We start from the raw sequence: 19,421 nt of genomic DNA, 5'->3' as shown, positions 1-19,421 counted from the left end.
CGCAGTAGGTAGGGTCCTTTCCCGGTTTGGGGATAATAGTAACCATGGCCTCGGCCATGGTGTCCGAGGTCCTACCCTCAGAGGCCATCGCGTTGAAGAGGGAAACTAGGTAGTCGCAGAACTCAGACGCAAATGTCTTGCAAAACAGGGCCGTATAGCCGTCAGGCCCGGGGGCCTTATGTAGTTTCAGGGCTTTGATGGCGTCCAACACCTCCTCCCTAGAGATGGGGGAAGACAACAGATCATTCCATTCCCTGGAAACTCTCGGTAAAGGCAGACCATCCAAAAACGCAGATTGAGCGTCTGGATTGAGAGCTTCGCGCGAATAGAGATCTTCGTAGAAGCGACCAAATATGGCCGCCTTATCTACATCTTTATGTTGAATGGAGCCCGTATGGTCTTGTATACCCCCTATATAATCCCTCTCGCGCTTGTCGAGAAGTTGCCGAGCAAGGTGGCGCCCAACCTTATTGCCCTGGGAATAGGAGACACGTCGAAGGCGTAGAAGGGTGAATTCCGCCCTGTTGTTATAATGGGCCTTTAGCTTCCCTCGCACCGCCGTTAGGGGGCGAAGGGTCACTCTGGAGGGGTTCGCCTTGTGCGCCTGCTCCAAGGTGGCAAGCTCCGATTCCAGAGCTTCCCTCTCCTCCCGCCGAAGTTTATTAAGGTTCGCGTTAAGGGCGAGGCACGTTCCCCGCAGGGAGGCCTTGCATGCATCCCACGTGTTATACACCGACGTGTCAGAAGGCGGGTTGAGGACAAAAAAGTCTCCAATAGCCTTCCGCAGTGCCTTACAGGACACCTCATCCCTCACCAGGGCAGCCGGGAAGTACCACTTCCGCCAGCCGTCCCCCCCGCGGCCCAATGCAACCCCAGTACCACCAAGCTATGGTCCGACAGCGAAAGCGGGAGGATATCAGCCATTCGAATATCCCCCCTGAGAGCTTGGCTAACCAAAATGTAATCTATGCGGGAGTACGAGCGATGGACGTGAGAAAAGAAAGTATAGTCCTTCGCCTGAGTGTGGACAAAGCGCCAGCTATCCACCAGCCCCAGTTCACCCACTTGACGTTGTGTTTCCTCCGAGAAGACACCAGTATCCGCCCTGCGCGCCCCTGAACTATCCAAGTCCCTGTCCTACACCATGTTGAAATCCCCCAACAGTATCAAGTGCCCATCTACAAAGCCCCCCATCTTGTCCATCAAACACTGCAAAAAGCCATTTTGACTCGCATTCGGAGCATACACCACAACAAAGGTACACAAGCGGCCATACAGCGTCCCCTTCACCATTAGCCAACGACCCTCCTTATCACCGCTCACCCCCAAGGGTTGAAAGTGGAGGGAGGCCCGAAAGAGGAGGGCCACCCCTCTATGCTTCGTGGGCGCGGACGCCCTGTAAATAAGGGGGAAGTGTCTATGGCGGAGTCTCAGTTCGTCTCTCCTGGCCAGGTGGGTTTCCTGAAGGGCAACCACATCAAGGTGGTGGTCTGAAAGATACTTCCAGAGTTTCTGCCGTTTCTGCGGGGAATTGAGGCCTTTCACGTTCCAGGTGCCTATACTAACAGGCATAATGGGGACTTAAGACTCCACGCCATTTGTGTGCCAAGACATCCATATTCCAACCCCGGAGCCCTGTCACTCACCAAACCACACTCACATCGAGGGTAACCACTCAGAGATAGCCAAGGAAGAGTCCCAAGCATCTTCTGGTCATGAGGGACCACACTCACCCCTCCCCAGCTCCCCAGAGAGGCCTCCCCCCGTAAAGCACAAGAAATGGAGAGGTACCATCGTAGTGCAAAAGAAAAAGTGCAGAAAATAACAGCAGTGGAGGCAACAACAGCATACAGACACCACTCACGGTCGCCACCACACCTCCCCTCCCCACCAACCCCAACCCCAACGACCCTACTACAGTACCAACGTCCAAAGCTCCCTCTGTCCCACCCCCATCCAACAAACCAAGAAACAAGAAAACAGAGCACAAGGCCCGAAACCTGAACCAAGCACTCAGCAGTTCCAATGGGCCACAGGTCACAAGGTCCACATCAGACTGGAATCGGGGTGGGGGCACCAGTTCGGGGGCCCCCAGGGCCATGGCCCGGGGCGTCTTTTCCAAAAGTACCATATTACCCCAGGGCCGTAGGGACAGAGACTCTCCGGCGCCCGACCATCAAGGAAGTCAGGGATCATGCCGCTCCAGAGCTCTGCTGAGTATCTGCAAGCGTGGCCGAGGCCACCAATGCCACCGCTGAACCCCTCTCCTGCAAGCTAGCAGTGTGGTCCGGACGCACCCGGTCCGGGGAAGAGCCAACCCGATGCCATGAAGGAGATCGGCGCCGTGGTATCGATGGTGAGGAGTGCGCCGCCTGAGAGGAAGGAACGTCCTCCAGCCCCAGTAGCTCCTTCGCGGCCTGCAGGGAGCGGATCTGCGCCAGCCTGTTCTGCCACCGGAATATTATACGGAAGGGGTGCCCCCAGGTGTACGAGATGTTACGCTCCCTCAAAAAAGCAGTCACTGGGCGGAAGTCTCTCCTCTTCTGAAGCGTGGACGCCGCTAGGTCCTGAAACAGTTGCGGCCGATGGCCTCTAAATTGCAAGGAGGTGATGGCTCTAGCCTTCCGGAGGATGCGCTCCTTCGTCTGAAAGTCATGTACACACACGAGGATGTCCGGGGGGGGGGGCCACCTCCTCGCCTGGGCAGGCCGACTCTGTGCACCCTATCCATTTTGATCTCCTGTACGTCCTCCTCATCCAATACTTGCAGGAATAGGGCCTGCACATACTCTCGTAAGTCTCCAGCCTCACCCTCCCAAGGGACCGCTCTAATGCGAATGTTGGTTCTCCTGGAGCGGTTCTCCAGGTCCTCCGCATGTGCCTGCAGGTCCAAGTTCTGCTCTGTAAGGCGAATAATATCTTGTTGCAATTGGTGCACATCATTCGCCATACTTAAGTCATGATCTTCCAAGGTGGCCACCCGCTCACCAATGCCGTCCACATCTCTCCGGACCTCCCTCAGATCCGACGCTAGCTGGGCGCGAAGCTCGGAGATATCCTCCTTGATGGAGGCAAACAGTTCCGTCATGAATGCCTTGGTGGCGGGCGCCTCCTCGTCCGACTGCCTAGTCGAACCACTAGCCCCCGGGGAAGATGGCGGCTGCGATGATTTGGATGCTCCGTCCTTCACCGTCCTCCCCTTGCGTGGCAAATTCGACATCACGGAGGTTCGGCCGTGCCGTGGAGTCAAGGCTATCACACCCCCACTGGGGACGAAGGGCGCTCAGGAGTACCTGCGTCACGGGCGGCTGCCGCCTGAGTAAGATGGCGGCTCAGGAGCTTCCCGCCAGAGTTCAAGAGCAATGTAGGGATAGTGCCGTCCGGCCAGCAAGCCCGGATTCTCCGCCGCTATCAGCCGGATCTCTAAAGCAGCCACTCGACACCGCCAGACCTCAACCCAGTCCACAACCACCGGACAATGCGGGTCAGCCAGTTAGTCCGTAGGTCAGAATAGGCCTCTGAATCCACCCAAAGTCCAAACCCGGGTCCACCGCGCAGGGCCAATGTCTCCGACCCGCAGTCGGTGCAGGCTACGGGTCCACTCCAGAGTGGTAAGTCGCACGCAGGGACGAGGAGGACACTCCGTCTCAGCAGTGGACGCAGAAGGCAGTCTCAGCTCTATCCAGGAGCAGCCGCAACCAGGCTCCGAGGCGCACCCTCCACGTGGTCAGTCGTCCGCTGAGCTGTCCGGTCCGTTACAGCAAAGTGCTCATGATCATCCCAGTGTCCCGATGGCGTGAAGGAACCCTGGTGGCGATAAGGAGGCAGAGGTGAACCGCCCCTCCGCGATGCCACGCCCAGCCGGCGCCGACTCCACTGCACTCAAAGGCGGCTTCTCCCTCACGCAAGGCCGGTGCGTAACAGGCCGGATGACGAACCGCCCCCAGCGGCGCTGCACGGTCACTCAAGGACTCTCCGGGGACACCGGACCACTCCGCTCGATGCCGCTGGCCTCTGCGAACGTCCCAGAGCCGATTGGCACCCTGAAGGCGATGCTATACAATGCTTAGCAGGTCGGGCGCCGGAGCCTGTTCTGTCATTTTTAAACTTATTAACACTGTCTCGGCATTAGTTGCATGTCTTTAGTTCCAGTTTAACATCCAAACATAGCATTAAGCTACAGAAAGTTGACAAGTCCTCCTTTGAAAAAGGGCCTTCAACTGTACGGCAACATGTGGCGCTGCGTTTTTAGAAACTTTTGAACCGTTTGAGCTAAAAACAATTTTGTTCCGTTAAAATCCTCAAATTATACGGCAGGTGATGGATTTTGTGGCAAATAGGGCAATTTGAAGAGGTAAATGCTTCCTTTCCTGTTTTCTCCCTCTACGCTCTTTAGCAATAGAGCATCTTCAAAGCCCCAAACTAGCATCTCTCCCAGCGGTTCATTAACTGAATTTAAGGAGCATGGGTTTGGAGTTGGGTTCCAAATAAGAACTGATTATATGCTTCAAAGTAAGGACACTTTAATTTGAACTACTTTCTAGTGGCTACATTTTATGATAGAGATCGAAATCAGGTAGCTTTCTTCTCCATTCCTTATAAACATGTAAGTTGCAACCTCCTATTATCATTTCCTTCACGTGTTCACTTATTCCATGTTCTCCTGTGGGAGAAACCCACGAGTGTGGTCATTTTGGTTGATAATGTAGTATAGCATCAATGGCACCAGTCTTTTAAACATATTTGCCCCAATGATATAATGTGACTCCAACTGAAGGCTCCACCATCAGTGGCGTAACAAGTGTACCATGGGGCCTGTTGCAAGCAAAGAGAATGTCCAACACCTTCTGTTTTGACAGTAAAAACACCTTTAAAGGGGGGACAGTGGGTCCACCAGGGCCAAGGCCATGTTACTACTGCATCAGAGGCATGAATAAAAGCTACACCCCTGCTCCAAGTTGTTATGATAGTTTAAACAATTGCACAATCATCACTATACATAAAGTTATAAAAACAGAATAAAATGAATCTGCTAATATAAAGTCACAAACATAGTTGACATGGCCTCCCCACTGCCGCACAGTGCATGCATTTTGTACAAACTGTAATTCCATTCAAAACTGTGCATGACAGAATTGAACACAGAGTATGAATATCATACATAAATGTTGTTAACTTCAATAGTAAAATAGCGTAGTGGTCATGTTTTCCATAACAATCTGAACCCGTTCCCTTTCGATGGTTGGGAGGAACGCCTTCAGTGCCAAACAAATTGCTCACAACTCCAACACGTTTAAATGGAAGCGAGTTTCCACTACACCAGGGTACTCTGTTCGCTACCTCTCACAGATGGCCTACCATCCCAGCAGTGATGCACAGTCCGTAGCTCTGGATGGGGTAGGGAGAGGGGTTTAGAAACTGTCACACTGTGCTCGAGCAGCCACTACTGTAAGTCTTTCGCAGTCTCTTCCAAAACCTAGATGAAATCTGATAATTGCCTTGGTGCTGAGCGCAGTGCAACTTCAGAAGCAAATGCAGAGCCTGCATCTGCCACATAGTGTGGTCCATGGGCAGGATGCCAAGATGCCTAGTAGCTTCAGGCACTGAGACCCAAATCAGGGGCTGAAACCTTGGGATCAAAGCCCAAATGTCCTGGACTTGTTGAGCCGGAGGATGGCTCAAAAGAGAAAAGAGCACAGTACCCAGGCTCAGATGAAAGAGAGCAGTTGTGAAGAGGTCAGGTGTGACTTCTGTGCGTTCATGAAAAAGTTCAACAATGTCAGAAATTGGCCATCATTTGGAGGTGGCCTATGAATGTTTGAGGTAAGAGCACCTTTAGTAGCCAATTGTTGAGGTATAGAAAATTGGTATTCCCAACCTTTGCAGATGCGATGCAACCACTACTATCACCTTGGTGAACACCCAAGGTGCACTTGTAAAACCTAAGGGGATCATAGAGAAATTAAAGTGTGTGTGGCCTACCTTAAACCTCCTGTAACACCTGTGGGACTGCAGGACGGGGATGTGAAAGTATGCATCCTGTTAATCCAGTGCTGCCATCTGTTCTCTTGGGTTCAGGAAAGACATACCTTGGGCCAGGGTGAGCATTTTGAACATGTCCTTCTGGAGGAAGAAGTTCAGAGGATGAAGGTCAGAATAGAGTAGAGGCCACCATCCTTTTTCGGCATCATGAGGTAATGGGAGTAGCAAGCAGTCCCGATTTCTGACACTGACACCCTCTCTATTGCTCCCTTGGCCTGAGAGCCCAAACTTCTCCATGGAGTATGGACAAGTGGCCCTCAGGGAGATGTTGTGGTGTGAATCGTATGTCCAGAGAATAGGATATGAAGGGTAGGGCATATCCTTGCTCTACAATCAGGTGCACCCATTGGTCCGAAGTGATGCTCCACCACCTGGGGTGAGATAAGGTGACCCGGTTTCCCACTGGGCGATCATGTGACGCTAAGGACTAAGTAGTTGTGCGGTGGCTGCGGGGCGTGGGTTTGGGTAGTGCATTACCCTTGGTTGCCTGCGCCTAGCCTCACCATCAAAAGGACTGCAAGGCCTGTTGCTGCTGTGGCACAGATTGCTGTTGCTCCTACTGGAAACCCCTACCAAAGCCTCAAAAGGGGCGCTGTGGCTGGGGGAACTATTGAGCAGGCTGATCTTGGCCTAGAGAGTGGGTGGTGGCCTTGAACTATTCAAATCTTTGCAAGGCACAGTCAGCCTTCGCTCCAAACCACGTAGAGCCGTCCAAAGCTATGTCCATTAAGGATTGCTGTACATCAGAGGAAAACCCTGTGGATCGGAACCATACCAAAGGTCAGCCAGTGAGGGAAGGCAAAAGTCCCTCACTCATCTTAGTGGAATAGGGTCAGTGAGGCTGCTGACACCTCCTTACTCTGTGACAAGGTGTGACTGATTGACACTCAGCCCTGGGAATTTCAGGGCTTAAAACTGATGCACCCAGGTTCGAGGCAATTAGTGACACCCCCCGCATCATGATGAGGAAGGCCTCAAGGCACTTTTTTTGCCAGACTGAGGAGGTCACGCCCACAGGGCTATGAAATCCTCAGCCTGGTAAACCTCAACTCTAGCAGCCAGGCTCCTTCTCATTTAGTGCCTGTACAGCTCCTGGCTGCCTGACCAGAACAAGAAGAGTATCTGTCAGGCTGACCTTTTTTCAGCCTGATAGACACTCTTCTTTCCAGTAGTGTCCAGACGTGAACTAGTGTGTACTTCATTGCATCGTGGCTATCAGAAATAAGACACTTTAAGGACAGTCTGATACCCCCCAGAACAGCTGGCAAGACCCAGCATGTGCAAGGAGGCATCAGGTGTTGACAGACCTAAGTGCAAAACTGGCACTGGAAAACATACATTTGACAAACGTTTCCAATAATTTGCATTTTCATTCAGGCAGGGTCATGCAGAAGGTATTGGGGTTCTGCAGATTATACCACTATGTTCTCTAGAATGAGGCGCTGCAGGAGAAAATCTAGATCCCCTAGAGCAGGCCTGTGTAATCTTGCCACTTGCTTATTCACTTGGGGGCACGATCTTGGTTTTGCTCAGGTGCCCACCAGGACATAATTGAAAAGGTTGAGTGGTGCCATTGTGGACACATCTGCTTATGTGGTCCCGTCAGGTAGCCACCCGAGATCCTTGGGGCCCAAAGGCACTCCAGCAGGATCCTGAGGGGTACCAACGATTTTCTCCGCAGGCTCTCGAAGCTGGCATAGTTAGTCAATGGTCTTTTTCTGCTCAAGGTAGAGTAGGAGAGGAACCACCGCTAGAGTCCATGCCACAGAACAGTGTTCTGGATGTACCCATGTTGTTGCACGAGTTCGAAGGGTGAGAGTGGTGGGATGATGGAGACCCAGGCTTCAACTTCTTATCCTTTTTTATGGGATATCTTCAACTTACTTGAGCTCCTTCCATTTAGAACGTTCCGGCAGTTGGTCTTGGAAACAAGAGCACATCTAGCCCCTGGACCCTGACATGGACAGCTTCTACAGAGTTCAGCGATGGCTAACTTGGCTTGGCGGCCGCTGATGGCTTCGAGATTCACCTTTGTGCAGCAAGGACATGAAACAGCATCAAGTGAGGTGCCTAAGCACCAGAGGGACACATTGTAGCTGTCCGTCACTGAACGCTGTTGGTGGCAGTCACAACATAGCTTAATCTCCGTTGTTTTAGAGCTCACATTCTGCACACTGTGCAGTGTTTGGAAGAAAAAGACAGTTTTTCTGAGGGAGAAAGGCTGTCAAAAGACAGCACTGCTACCTTCGTGTCCATGTCAGAAGGTTCAGAAAGAAAGGAACACACGTCAGCCTGCAGAGGTGGCGCATATTTGGAGGCCCATTTTTGGAGGCCCTGACGTCATTTCCAGAGTGGATGGAGCCGCACTATGCTGCCTGTTGGCACAAGAGGGAATTGCAGAAAGGTTTCCGGATTGAGCCTGGCACCTGGGGAAATTCACAAGGTGCGACTCTGTCATTAGAAGTCTCTATCAGAAATGTACTTTCTTTCACAGGTAACTAAGCTGTTTAAGCTCTGGAGCCACCACATTCTCCCCACCATTCTTCCTGAAAAAGAGGCCTTCATTGTACCTTGACCTCTAGTCCATACTAGGCTCCCAAATCTTTATCACTAGAGATATAGTTTGGCCTGCCAATAGAATAGATTAAAGATGCATAATTTGCATTATTATGCATTAAAACCCACGTAATCAGAAAATACAAATTTAGAGTATAACCTCTGCAGTGTCTTGTAAAGAAAAGAATGCTGGAACTCTTTTGGTTTCCACTGTACACTGTAGGCCTGTGACATAAGCGTTGGAGAGATGAGTTGAAGGCAGGCTTAGAATGTTGAGTTCTGACTTACACGTAGCGGAATAAAGACGTGCATCAACTACTCTCTATGTGTGGCTTGTTTATTGGCGAGTATCTGGCTGGCAGGATGCTACAACCCCCACAACAGAGACAACGCAGATGTGATCGCCAATGATGACACCCGGGAGAAAAATCAATATGTTCTATACTTAATAGTCCAAGAACGAGCAAATGGATCAATGTATAAATCAATTTCCCTAACAAGACTGAGATAAGCAGCCATGGTACAAAGATACCACATCATATTAGTCACCAGCCGAAGAAAGCTTGCATGCGAGATAAAAGCATTAATAATTTAGTAATTAGTTAAATTAATACGCTGTCCAGTTCACAAGTAATGTATGTGGTAGGACCCTGTTCGAAACCAGAACTTGAATAATCATTCACCCGTATGGATGTTGGCGGCCCAGACAGCACAGAATGGGATTCCGGAATATCCGCAAGTGCATACGAGACCAATCTCACATGAGCTAGGGATTCTGATCTATGGAGTAAAGAATCATGCTGTATCAGACATGGTGGCACACAATGCAAGCATGCGATTCAAAAACAACTCACAGGAACGCCATCAAAAAAAGCAGGTCAGAAACCCGATACAGGGGTTCAGGGGGCATCTCTGAAGACTGGACAACACCATCCATCCATGAAACCTCTGGCAAGAGCGCCATGTCAGCCATTATCCCGGATCCCTCTATAACTTTGGCCCAGTCATTAACACTGGCTATATTATTACAGATTTGGCTACACTGCACAAGTCTTAAGAGATCAGTTCTTCGCTTCAGTGAAATATTCTTCTCAGTTTGTGATCAGGGCTCATTTCTTCTACCTTCTGAGCTGTTGACATCCATCTACCTTTAGTCTGGAAATAACCTTATGTTACTGCTGCCACATTCCTAAAATGGTACCTCGCTCAGAGGAGACACACTTTGCAGCGCGCCTTCCTGTGTGAGGTAGTGCCATCTTCAATCCATATGAAGATCAGGAAGCTGCAGGGCAACCCACCAAAGGTTCACAGACATTTGTGGCCGCACTATGGACTTGCAGCCGTTTTCTCCAATTTCATTTTGCGTGAACAAAAAGAATAACTATTCAATCACGATCACAAATTCTTTAAAAAAATGTTCTTAAAACGGCACTAGTTTTCTGTCTTTACAGAAGCTGACTGGAAAGCTGTACATCGTAAGCCCAAGCTGTAAAAAAATGCATTTGTGTACATTAGCCACAAAGAGAACATGATCAATATACTTTGTTCACTAAAGAGAAGAAAAAACAATGTTTACACCTTCATCCTCATCTCGCCGAATGAGCATGCAGTGTGAATCTAATACGTTTGGTACGTTTTAAACTTAGTTTGTTTTCGCCAAAAATACCCTTTAAATACCCCTTTGCTACACTTTCCATATCGCTTAGTGCCTATCATGGAAAATCCAGTCCTTTCGCTTACTACAGCCCACTGGATGAAATGACATCTCACAACCCCCCAAGCCAGATGTTTAAGTCAAAGACCTAAACACAGGTAATGCAACTGTAGAGCAAGTCAGATATTCAATAATGTATTAGAAAGACCTGAATAATGTGGTGAAGCAGAGCAAAGGTACAACACCTCAGACCCAAGAATCGCAATCAACTGCAGGAGAAGAAGCTATAAAGAAAGCACTGTAGTCAGGGAGCAAGTGTGCTCTTGCACTTAGAGCTTCAAGACCAAAACTACCTCTGGGAGTAGGCACCAAAGCATTTCTCAAACCTGCTTGGCGGATCCCAGAGCGAAGATAATGAAAGTGGGAGAAAGTGACAAGTGAACAAGTAGGAACCATTGGGTAGAAAGAAGGGGATTCAATCATATTGTAAGATGGATAGCAAACGCCTCAGCGAGCAGAACATGGTGGACAGGAGTAGTGCACCTCTATAGGGGTAAACAGAATGCTTAACAATTATCTCATTATTAAGAATACCATTCTGTAATAAATTAATTATTCCTTCCTCTGCTTTTTAATTATTTGGATCACCATTTATCAGAGAATTTGCTGTGATTAAAGTAAATCCTAGTTTTCCTATACACTATAGGGCCCTAGTTTGTCACATGCATTTCATTATCAAGTACGCAGCATTTTCCAATGTCTCTATTTTCTTTTCTTTTTAGATTCTACATTATGAGTGTGATATTTTTTCATGGAAAGTGCACTACTAGGGCTGAGAGCTCTCTTTTTTAACAAAGGTCCAGATAGTCTGCATCAGGAATGTAACAGAAGACATCTGAGGTCTAACAGACATAGGATACTTAGCGATAACGTTTCCAGCTCTCCTTCCATCATGAAGGCTCACCTGGTTTATGATGTAGATGCCATAGTCAACCTTCTGCCGGCGGAGGATCGGGTGCAAGTAGTGCAGCCAGTACTTCAAGTGGTGGTCCCGGTGTCGGAAGGGTAGGATTATTGCAACCTTCCGCTTTGTTTTGCAGTCTGAGGGTGTGTACTTGCCACCGTCTCGCACATCTGGATTCTCTCGCTGAACCCTCTCCATGGTCATTGGAGTAGTGAACTCTATGAGAAGGCGGCCAACTGCAGTAGGGAGGAGACAAAAAACGAACGAGTGAGTATGAAACCAAAGAAACATTTCTAAATAAGCAGTGTCATACATAACTTTTTTTAATCCTCTCATTATTATTAATATTGTTATGTCCACTTTGAAAAGGGAACAGCTGACAATCGATGTCCTGGCACAAACGACCCTGCCCCCATGTAGGCCTTGGATTGTAAATTGGAGAAATATCCACCCGCCATCTGCTCCGCCTGATTTTAGGAATGGTGAAAACATATTGATTTATTGAACAGAAATCTCTGCTTTGGCAGCTTATGAGCCAGATATACTGGAATGTTATAATGGTTGACTTTATAAGTGATACACAAGACATTGAACACTATTTTTTGTGCACTGGGCTAATGAAGCAAATCAAAATCTTGCTTGACTGAGTTCATATTAGGAAACCCTAAAAAAGTCTGGCTGCGCCATTTTGTAAGATCTGAAGTCTGTTTATGATATATTTTGGGAAATCAGAGTAAAGGGGGATACCTTAGTCTATAAACGAGGTTACGAGTGCCTGAACAATGGTGCACTGGGACAAGATGGGAAGGAGGCAAGAGATTTTTTTAAGGGATCTCAAAATGGTTAAACACTGACATGCTACTGTGTTAATTTGTTTGGAAAAAGATAGAGAACTATCTCAGTGGATCAAGACCATGCAATCATCGACAATTTGGAGAGTGACCCGTTTTACAAAGGCACGGGGAATAGGGTTCAACCAAACCAGACACCACAGTCGGGATTTTGATATCCCTTTCCGACAGCCTGTTCATGGCAGGAACACAGCAATATACAGGCTGTCGGAAAGGGATATTGGGGGACCCAAACTGGGACCCTGTGCCTTGTAAAGGACTAGAAAGAGACTAGGAAAACGTATAAGAGCTGCAGTTCAACTAGTCGTTACTAGGTGTCCCTCACGAGTCAAATGCAAAAGCATTGGAACCCTTTCATGAAGCTGCAGTTCCACTAGTAGTTACTAGGTGACCCTCATGAGTGAAATGCAAAAGCATTGACCTGCAGCTTGATGTAATAATGTCAATGCTTTTGTATTTGACTCGTGAGGGACATCAAGTAACGACTAGTTGAACGGCAACTCTTTGTAGAATTATTTTGAAATTGGATACTATAATGTTCACTACCCACTGCTAATCTTGTCCCATAATGCAGGGCCTTTGGTTGGGATTGTATTTTTGCCCATAACTTTGCTTAGGGGGTTCTAAGAGGATGGAACCACCACTAGATAGTTCAGCATGATATGCTCTTTGTGTTCAAGGCATCTGCTTGGCACTCCCCCTAGGTTAGGGGGGACCCCAAAATCATCACCTCTCTCATTGCCAGATATTTTTCATTTCCAAAGTTCACTTTTGTGAATTGGTTATATGCTTTTAAGTATTTAAAGTTGCTTTATCTAAGCATTTGTGGGTGCAGTTTAATAGCTGACTCCGCTACATGGAGAAACAGAGTATTTGCCTGAATTCCGTGGTTTTAATAGAATGCATAGTTTACAAATCAGTTTGCGGAGCGTTGTTCTTTTCCCAGGCTTAGTCATTAGGTGCGCCCAGTGTTAGATTATTAACACCAGATTGTACGTTTTTCTTAGTCTCTTTCTAATACTTTAAAAGTGTTTTTATATTCTCTAGGAGCATTTTTTAACCAAGGGGCACCATGATTTTTAGGTTGAATTTAACCCCTCCGCTACGCTGAACGTTCCGCGCTGGTGTGGAACGTTCTATTGCGCGGACGGGGCCGGAACGTTCAGCGGACGTGCGCAGCACTACAGAGGTAGTGCACGCGACGTCCGCTGAACGTGGCCAGCACTGAAGGGGTTAACATCCTATAATGATGCAGTTTTATTGAGGGCAGACATTACTCAAGGAATACATATTTTCATGGTTATGTTAATTTCCTGATCTTTTCCAGGTGTATGTAATAATGCAAGTGTCTTACTGAAATATTCTGAATTAAGTTTGGACCAGGTATGACTCAGCACCTCTGATCTAATTATAAGGCAAATCATTTTAGGAAGTCAGTAGGGTAGTCTGAATGTATGTATACAAGGTCTTTCCAACGTAGAACTAATGGTTTAATAACTAGGAGGGAATCACAACCTGGTGAAAATAGTATCATATGAGTGTCCCCCATCATGAGTTGGGTACATGATGTGTTGTTCTAGCCCTAAGATAGAGAGCGCATCTAAATTTTTTATCATATCGTGGTTATCAAAGTATTTGTGGTAAAGGTTGAGTTCACCCGGCATAAGAAAGTAGGAGGCAGATAGAATGGGGGCTAAAAAGGGTCCGATCTTATTAGGAAAATAATTTATGGATCCTGGCAGATGGTGAGAGCTCCAGTAATAGAGTATGTGGAATTGATTTGTATAGTATGTAATAGGCCTTCAGAGTGAGGTAGTGCCTCCTGAAGTGTTGTACACGAGTAAATATCCTTGAAAACAATAGAGATGTCTCCTCCTATTATGTGCCCCTTGACAATACCAGGGCTAAAGTTGCTATTTAACCATTACATGCAAAACCACACCCAATGAAAAGTCTCCACTATGGCCTTAGTTACAAGTCAAGCAGAGTCACTTTCACGGAAACCCCTTGATCGCCTACCTGGGTCCGGGAGGAGCATCTAAAGCTCTGCCCTGCCAGTTTGCAGCATCCCCTTCCTTCTGCTTACTAAGCTACTCTTGACCATTCCCCGGATACTGCTTGTTTGGGACTTTAAAAATTAGTCTGATTCCAAAACCCATCTATGCACAAAAGCTGTTAAAGAAATTATTGGTGCTGACAGCATGAAGCTACTAAATAATGACGCTTCTCATAGGGCATGGTCTAGATCTTATGAAAGGTAGAGATTTTAAAATGTATCACTAGGAGTCCAGGGATGTTCAGACCATTTTCTGATCCTATTCGCAATTTCCATACAAGCTGTAGATGTTTCCAGCCACCTGCCAGGCACAGAAACTATGAAATTTTGCCATAACAAACTACTTGTGTCAAAGTCAATGGAAGATTTGCTCTACCGGGAAGAAGAGAAGCTCTAAAGCGATTGAGGATTACTAGGTTGTCCTTCAATGTTAATTGCCAACTTTTACACATATATGGCTGACATATGTTTATAGCTAAACTAGCTAGCTAGAGAAACTTGCGGCAATCACAAAGTGGGTATCTGGTTCTCCTGGAACTGAGTGTTGCTTGTAGGGTAATGCTTCAGAGGGAAAATAATTAGCTAATTAGGTACATTGAAGGTCAAAATGCATTTATAGGGTGCAAAGGGTGTGAGGAAATGAAAAAGCCAAGAAACTAGCCATAGGAGGCCCAGACATGTAAGGTGTCAAACGAAGATGCCCTTAGCTCCTATGCCTTTTGCCTGAATCTCATGTAAGCTGATAGAGCAGGTTTCTTAAATCCAAATCTCTTGGTGAAATCATCAAACAGGATCCCCATACTAGTCGTATGGACCATTGATTGTCGAGGTGAAGTATAAAAAAGCAGCTAACATCTGAAGTATATTGCAAGTACAGTGAAAGCAATATGGCTCCACAAAGAAGAGAAAAGTGAGGAAAGAGAAGAGAGCAAGAATGAAAGATAGGATAATGTTCAAACCTTAACTAACAAATTTAGCTCAGGTCACATGTCAAATCAAACAGCAAAACTGATAGAAGAATATGGTAAGGATGTACATATTTAAATGTTCATGCAGTCTAAATTTATATATTAATCAAAAATAATGTGCACAGCAGGATAATATACAGCAAGTAAAATATGACCCAAACAGGTTCCATAAAGGAACTTCGCTGTTCTAAATAAAGCATCATAAGTAGTAACGGCGAGAGTCTGAGGAAGGTGTCAGCATCAAATGTAAGTTTCAAAAGAAAGAGTCTGAGTATTCAAGCATGAAGCTCAACACTGTGGTCAAGGGAAGTCGGTAGAGTCGAGAAGAGGTCTTCTCCCAGCAAAGTCAGGATAGGGTCTGATGTATTAGTCTAAAAAGCACACAATTAAAGCATGAAAGAAGTTTCCAGAAGGCTTCTCCTTATCATCTTCCACTGAACCAACCAGATTCCCTAGTCTCCCAACTTTCATCAAAGAAGCAATCATCTGTATGGCGTAAGATGTAACATCTGTCCAGTACTACTGGTACAGAAGGATGTTTCCCACCGTGTCAGCTCTATATTCGAGTTAGGTAAAGAATCAGAGGCCTGGTAGTAGCAATGGCAGCAAACAAAGATAAAGAGTGGTGAGGCGGATGGAGGCCTTGGGGGGAGAGTGCAGGAGAACACAGGCATGGAAGTTTAATATTAAAAATAAATAATTTTAAAAGTGTACCTGGTGCTGACGGCCGCTTCGCGCTCGTCTAGATCCAGTTCCTGGTCCCAGCTGTCCCTGGGACAGCATCACGAACTCCCCATCCAATCCCCGCTCTCAAGCATAAGAGCAGCATGGGGATTGGCTGGAGCGGGCTGGATTAACGCTCGCTTAGTGAGTCTGTGCTGTTTCTCCAAACCGGCTGTGCAATACAGCTGGGTTGGAGAAACGTAGGTGCACATGTAAGTTGGGCCGACGTAAGACTAACATGCGTACTTAAATGTGCACCTACCACTCCTCCTCCCTCGCCCATGGCCCGACTCCACCCCTAGCTGCACCTGCTGGCTCAGAGCCAGCATCTGAAAAATAAAACGACAGTAAAATCACATTTTATTTTTCAGCTGCTGGCTCCGAGCCTGTGGGTGATGCTCCTCCATCATTGTGGAGGAGTCGCCACTGCCTGGTAGTGCTGTACAATGAACAATTAACCTATTCTAAACTAACGAGGACATAGATAAGACATATGCCAATACAATTTTAACAAAACTCTTGCAAAACATTGAATAAAACTTCGAGTGTGCATTGAGGCCTGGTTACAGATCAGGCCAACACTAGATGTAAACAGGTTCTAAATGAATACAGTTAGCAGAAGTGATTATGTCATATGAAATTTTAAAGAAAGCATACATTCCTTTCACTGTGATTACATTTTTAATAATTCAGCTAAACATGGGAGTGGCTCTCATTAAAGGGAATATACAGTCACTTACTATAAATGATTAATAAAATGCACACATGTGATCCAGATAAACACACTTTGAGAATATTTGTTGCATGTGAAAGCGGGGGGCAGTAAATTATGCAACTCCACCGCCATGCGAAGATGGAGAAAATGACCTAAGATGACTACCCGAGAGGGAGAAACCAAAAGCTGGGGAAATTGGAGAGCTAGTCCAGGCCCAGGTCACATGGTTGGCCTAGAAGTCCCGCCATTGGAGGAAGCTAATTATTGCATGCCCCTTGGTGGAAATTACACATAGAAACCCTTCCTGCAGCTCAATAGTGATTCCCCACCCCTCCTTTTGAGAGACCATACATTAACGCTGAATTATGGGGTGGCACTATCCTGCCTCACGGATAAGATTGACCGCTGGATAACTCTCCCGCTTTCTATGGCGGGAAGAGCATCCTTGATTAAGATGGTAATTCTACCCCAATTACTCTATTTGTTCTTAAATATTCCCTATTCCCCAGGCAGACTTTTCTTTACATCCCTCCGATCAGAGCTGAGCAGGCTGGTATGGGGCGGCAAACGAGCCAGATTGGAATGGCCCATACTCGCTAGATCTTATTCGGCGGGTGGGTTCTGCATTCCTGATTTTGAACTTTATTATCTTAGCGCTCAGGCACACTATTTATATTTCTGGATTCGATAGCCCAAATACACGCCACAACTTGCGGCTGAACACTGGCTGTTACACCTGGTTCCGATAGAGGGGGCAGTCTATATGCCTCTGAATGCTCGAGAGCGCACGCAGACTACAGTGAACGCCACGATCGCAGAATGACAATGGCTAACGAGCTTGTACGATCTCCCACTGCTATATTCGCCACTGCTCTCTCTGGCTTACCATCCAAACATTCCACTTTTACAGGAGGCTGTCTTCCACAAGATGCAACAACACGTGTCCATTTTAACTTGGGGGAATCTCTACACTGATGGTACAGTCAGGGATTCGGTTGAGATGTTCAAGGATACACAACATACTCCATTAGATAGTTTTCTGTGTATCAGACTTAAAAAAGGTATGAGAGCGCTGCACACTGACTTTCCTGCTGAACCCCCAATGCTCCCTCCATTACACGCTATGCTACAGCAATCCTCACCTAGAAGGCTGGTCTAACATCTTTATCCGATCACACACACAAGACCCACGACAATGGACTCGCCTTCCCGTACTAAATGGGAGGCTGAACTGGGAACAGCCATAACAATGGAGCAGTGGGAATATTGTTGCTCGCAAACTGAGCATGTATCTTCCAGTAGTCGATTTCGGATACTACATTATAAATATTTGCATAGATTATACTGCACTCCAGCTGGTATGCACAGACACCAGCTACGAGACACAGATCACTGCGATAGGTGTCATGCACCACAGGCTGACTTTTTGCACTTGGCCTGGGAATGTCCTACCGTTTTTGAGTATTGGGGCCATGTCTTCACAGCCTTTACCCGGATAACTGATGCACACATTGAGGCCACACCCTTAATTGCACTACTGAGCTATGTCAAATAGGTCCCAATAGCGTGTCGCAGATTCATAGCACTTGCTTTGTTGGTGGCCAAACGACGCATAGCCTGCAAGTGGGGTAGGGGCAGAGCACCGAAATTTTAAAGATTGATATGCAGACATGATTCTCTGCCAGGAGCAATCCGCCCTTTATGCTGAACTTCTACCTAGCAGATCTCGGCCCAGAGATATATGGGTGCCATTCGCAGCTTACCTACTATCCCGTGTTGAGGCGGATGACCAACCGAGTGCTAATGCTTAGGTGAATGCACACTCTTGCGCCGTCATTGGGCGCATTAAATGCCCTTTCCTGCATGCAGTGCACTAATTGATGGTCTATGAGTAATGTTATACCCCGGTGGGATGTTTCGTATTGTCGCAGCTACCGGGCACTCCTCTTCTCTTTTTTCCATGTTAGTTTTAAGTATGTCTGAATATATCGTATGATGGGGTCACTGTGTTAAGATGTGCTAATATTCCTTGCTGATTATAACTTTCTAGATTTGAGATTATCAAGGAGCTTCTGTGTTCACCGCAATTCTTTCGGTTTATTGTATGGGTTTTATCATGCACACGTACGTTTGTCTAATGCTTATACGTTAAGACGCGGCCGGCCCTGAGCGGTTGTAGGCGGCTTGCTGTGTTAACAAGTATTGATTGCTATTTTTGATGTTAATGGCGCGTACTGTCTTTAAGCTCTGCCGGCCAAACGACTGGTTGTAGGCATGATGCTGTGTAACCCTTTCACTTACCTAATAAAATGTTTTCCCAAAAAGAACCGGGGAAACTTGGCAGCTATGCAGTGCAGTGTCGGCATTTTCTGTTTGAATGTAGCAAATGGCGAAACCCCAACGTGTGTTTTCTGCACCTCATGTGTTAACCCTCAGTAGGCCCTGAGACCAGCATGTTTGTCTCAACCCCTAAGCCCCTGTTTTTATTGACCAACCCTGTTGTCTTGGTAATATGAGTGTGACCCTAAGCCAGCAAGGCCAGCGGCTCTAACGGTACACAATGTTCTATCGCACAGGCACTTCAGAAAGACTGTGAATGTGTGTGGATTAGAGCACCTGGAAACTGCTGTGCTGTTTTTAAAATGTGCCTCAGGAGAAACGCTCATTCCCACCTCTTTTGTCTTGTCGGTTTAGCGGAAGACGTGACACGCTCATGTCTACACGCATTATGTCTGATAACCCTCTGGGTTACATAACAAATACAGTCATCAAGAGTTCCATTTTAATAGCAGGAAAATCTGCATACTCGCGCTGCTGCACTGCAGGATACCGCGTGGCCAAAGGTGACAAACAAAGGGACACAAATACTCAAGTACCAGCTGAGTGCAGCTC

The 19,421-nt window shown here is 47.1% G+C and overlaps 1 protein-coding gene across 1 annotated transcript in view; it reads right to left on the bottom strand.

Annotated features, from left to right (window-relative positions):
- LOC147671294 (beta-1,4-galactosyltransferase 2-like) overlaps positions 1 to 19,421 on the bottom strand; it is a 914,400-nt gene that overhangs the window by 381,182 nt on the left and 513,797 nt on the right. The window contains exon 3 of the mRNA XM_086948094.1: positions 11,217 to 11,452. Within this exon, the coding sequence (XP_086804220.1) occupies positions 11,217 to 11,452 (236 nt within the window). The remainder of the gene's footprint in view (positions 1 to 11,216; positions 11,453 to 19,421) is intronic.

This window comes from Lissotriton vulgaris, unplaced genomic scaffold (genome assembly GCF_964263255.1).
Source record: "Lissotriton vulgaris unplaced genomic scaffold, aLisVul1.2 SCAFFOLD_329, whole genome shotgun sequence".
Classification (NCBI taxonomy): domain Eukaryota; kingdom Metazoa; phylum Chordata; class Amphibia; order Caudata; family Salamandridae; genus Lissotriton; species Lissotriton vulgaris.
The sequence above is the reverse complement of the archived record's forward strand: the minus strand, read 5'-3'. Positions and strand labels throughout refer to the sequence as shown.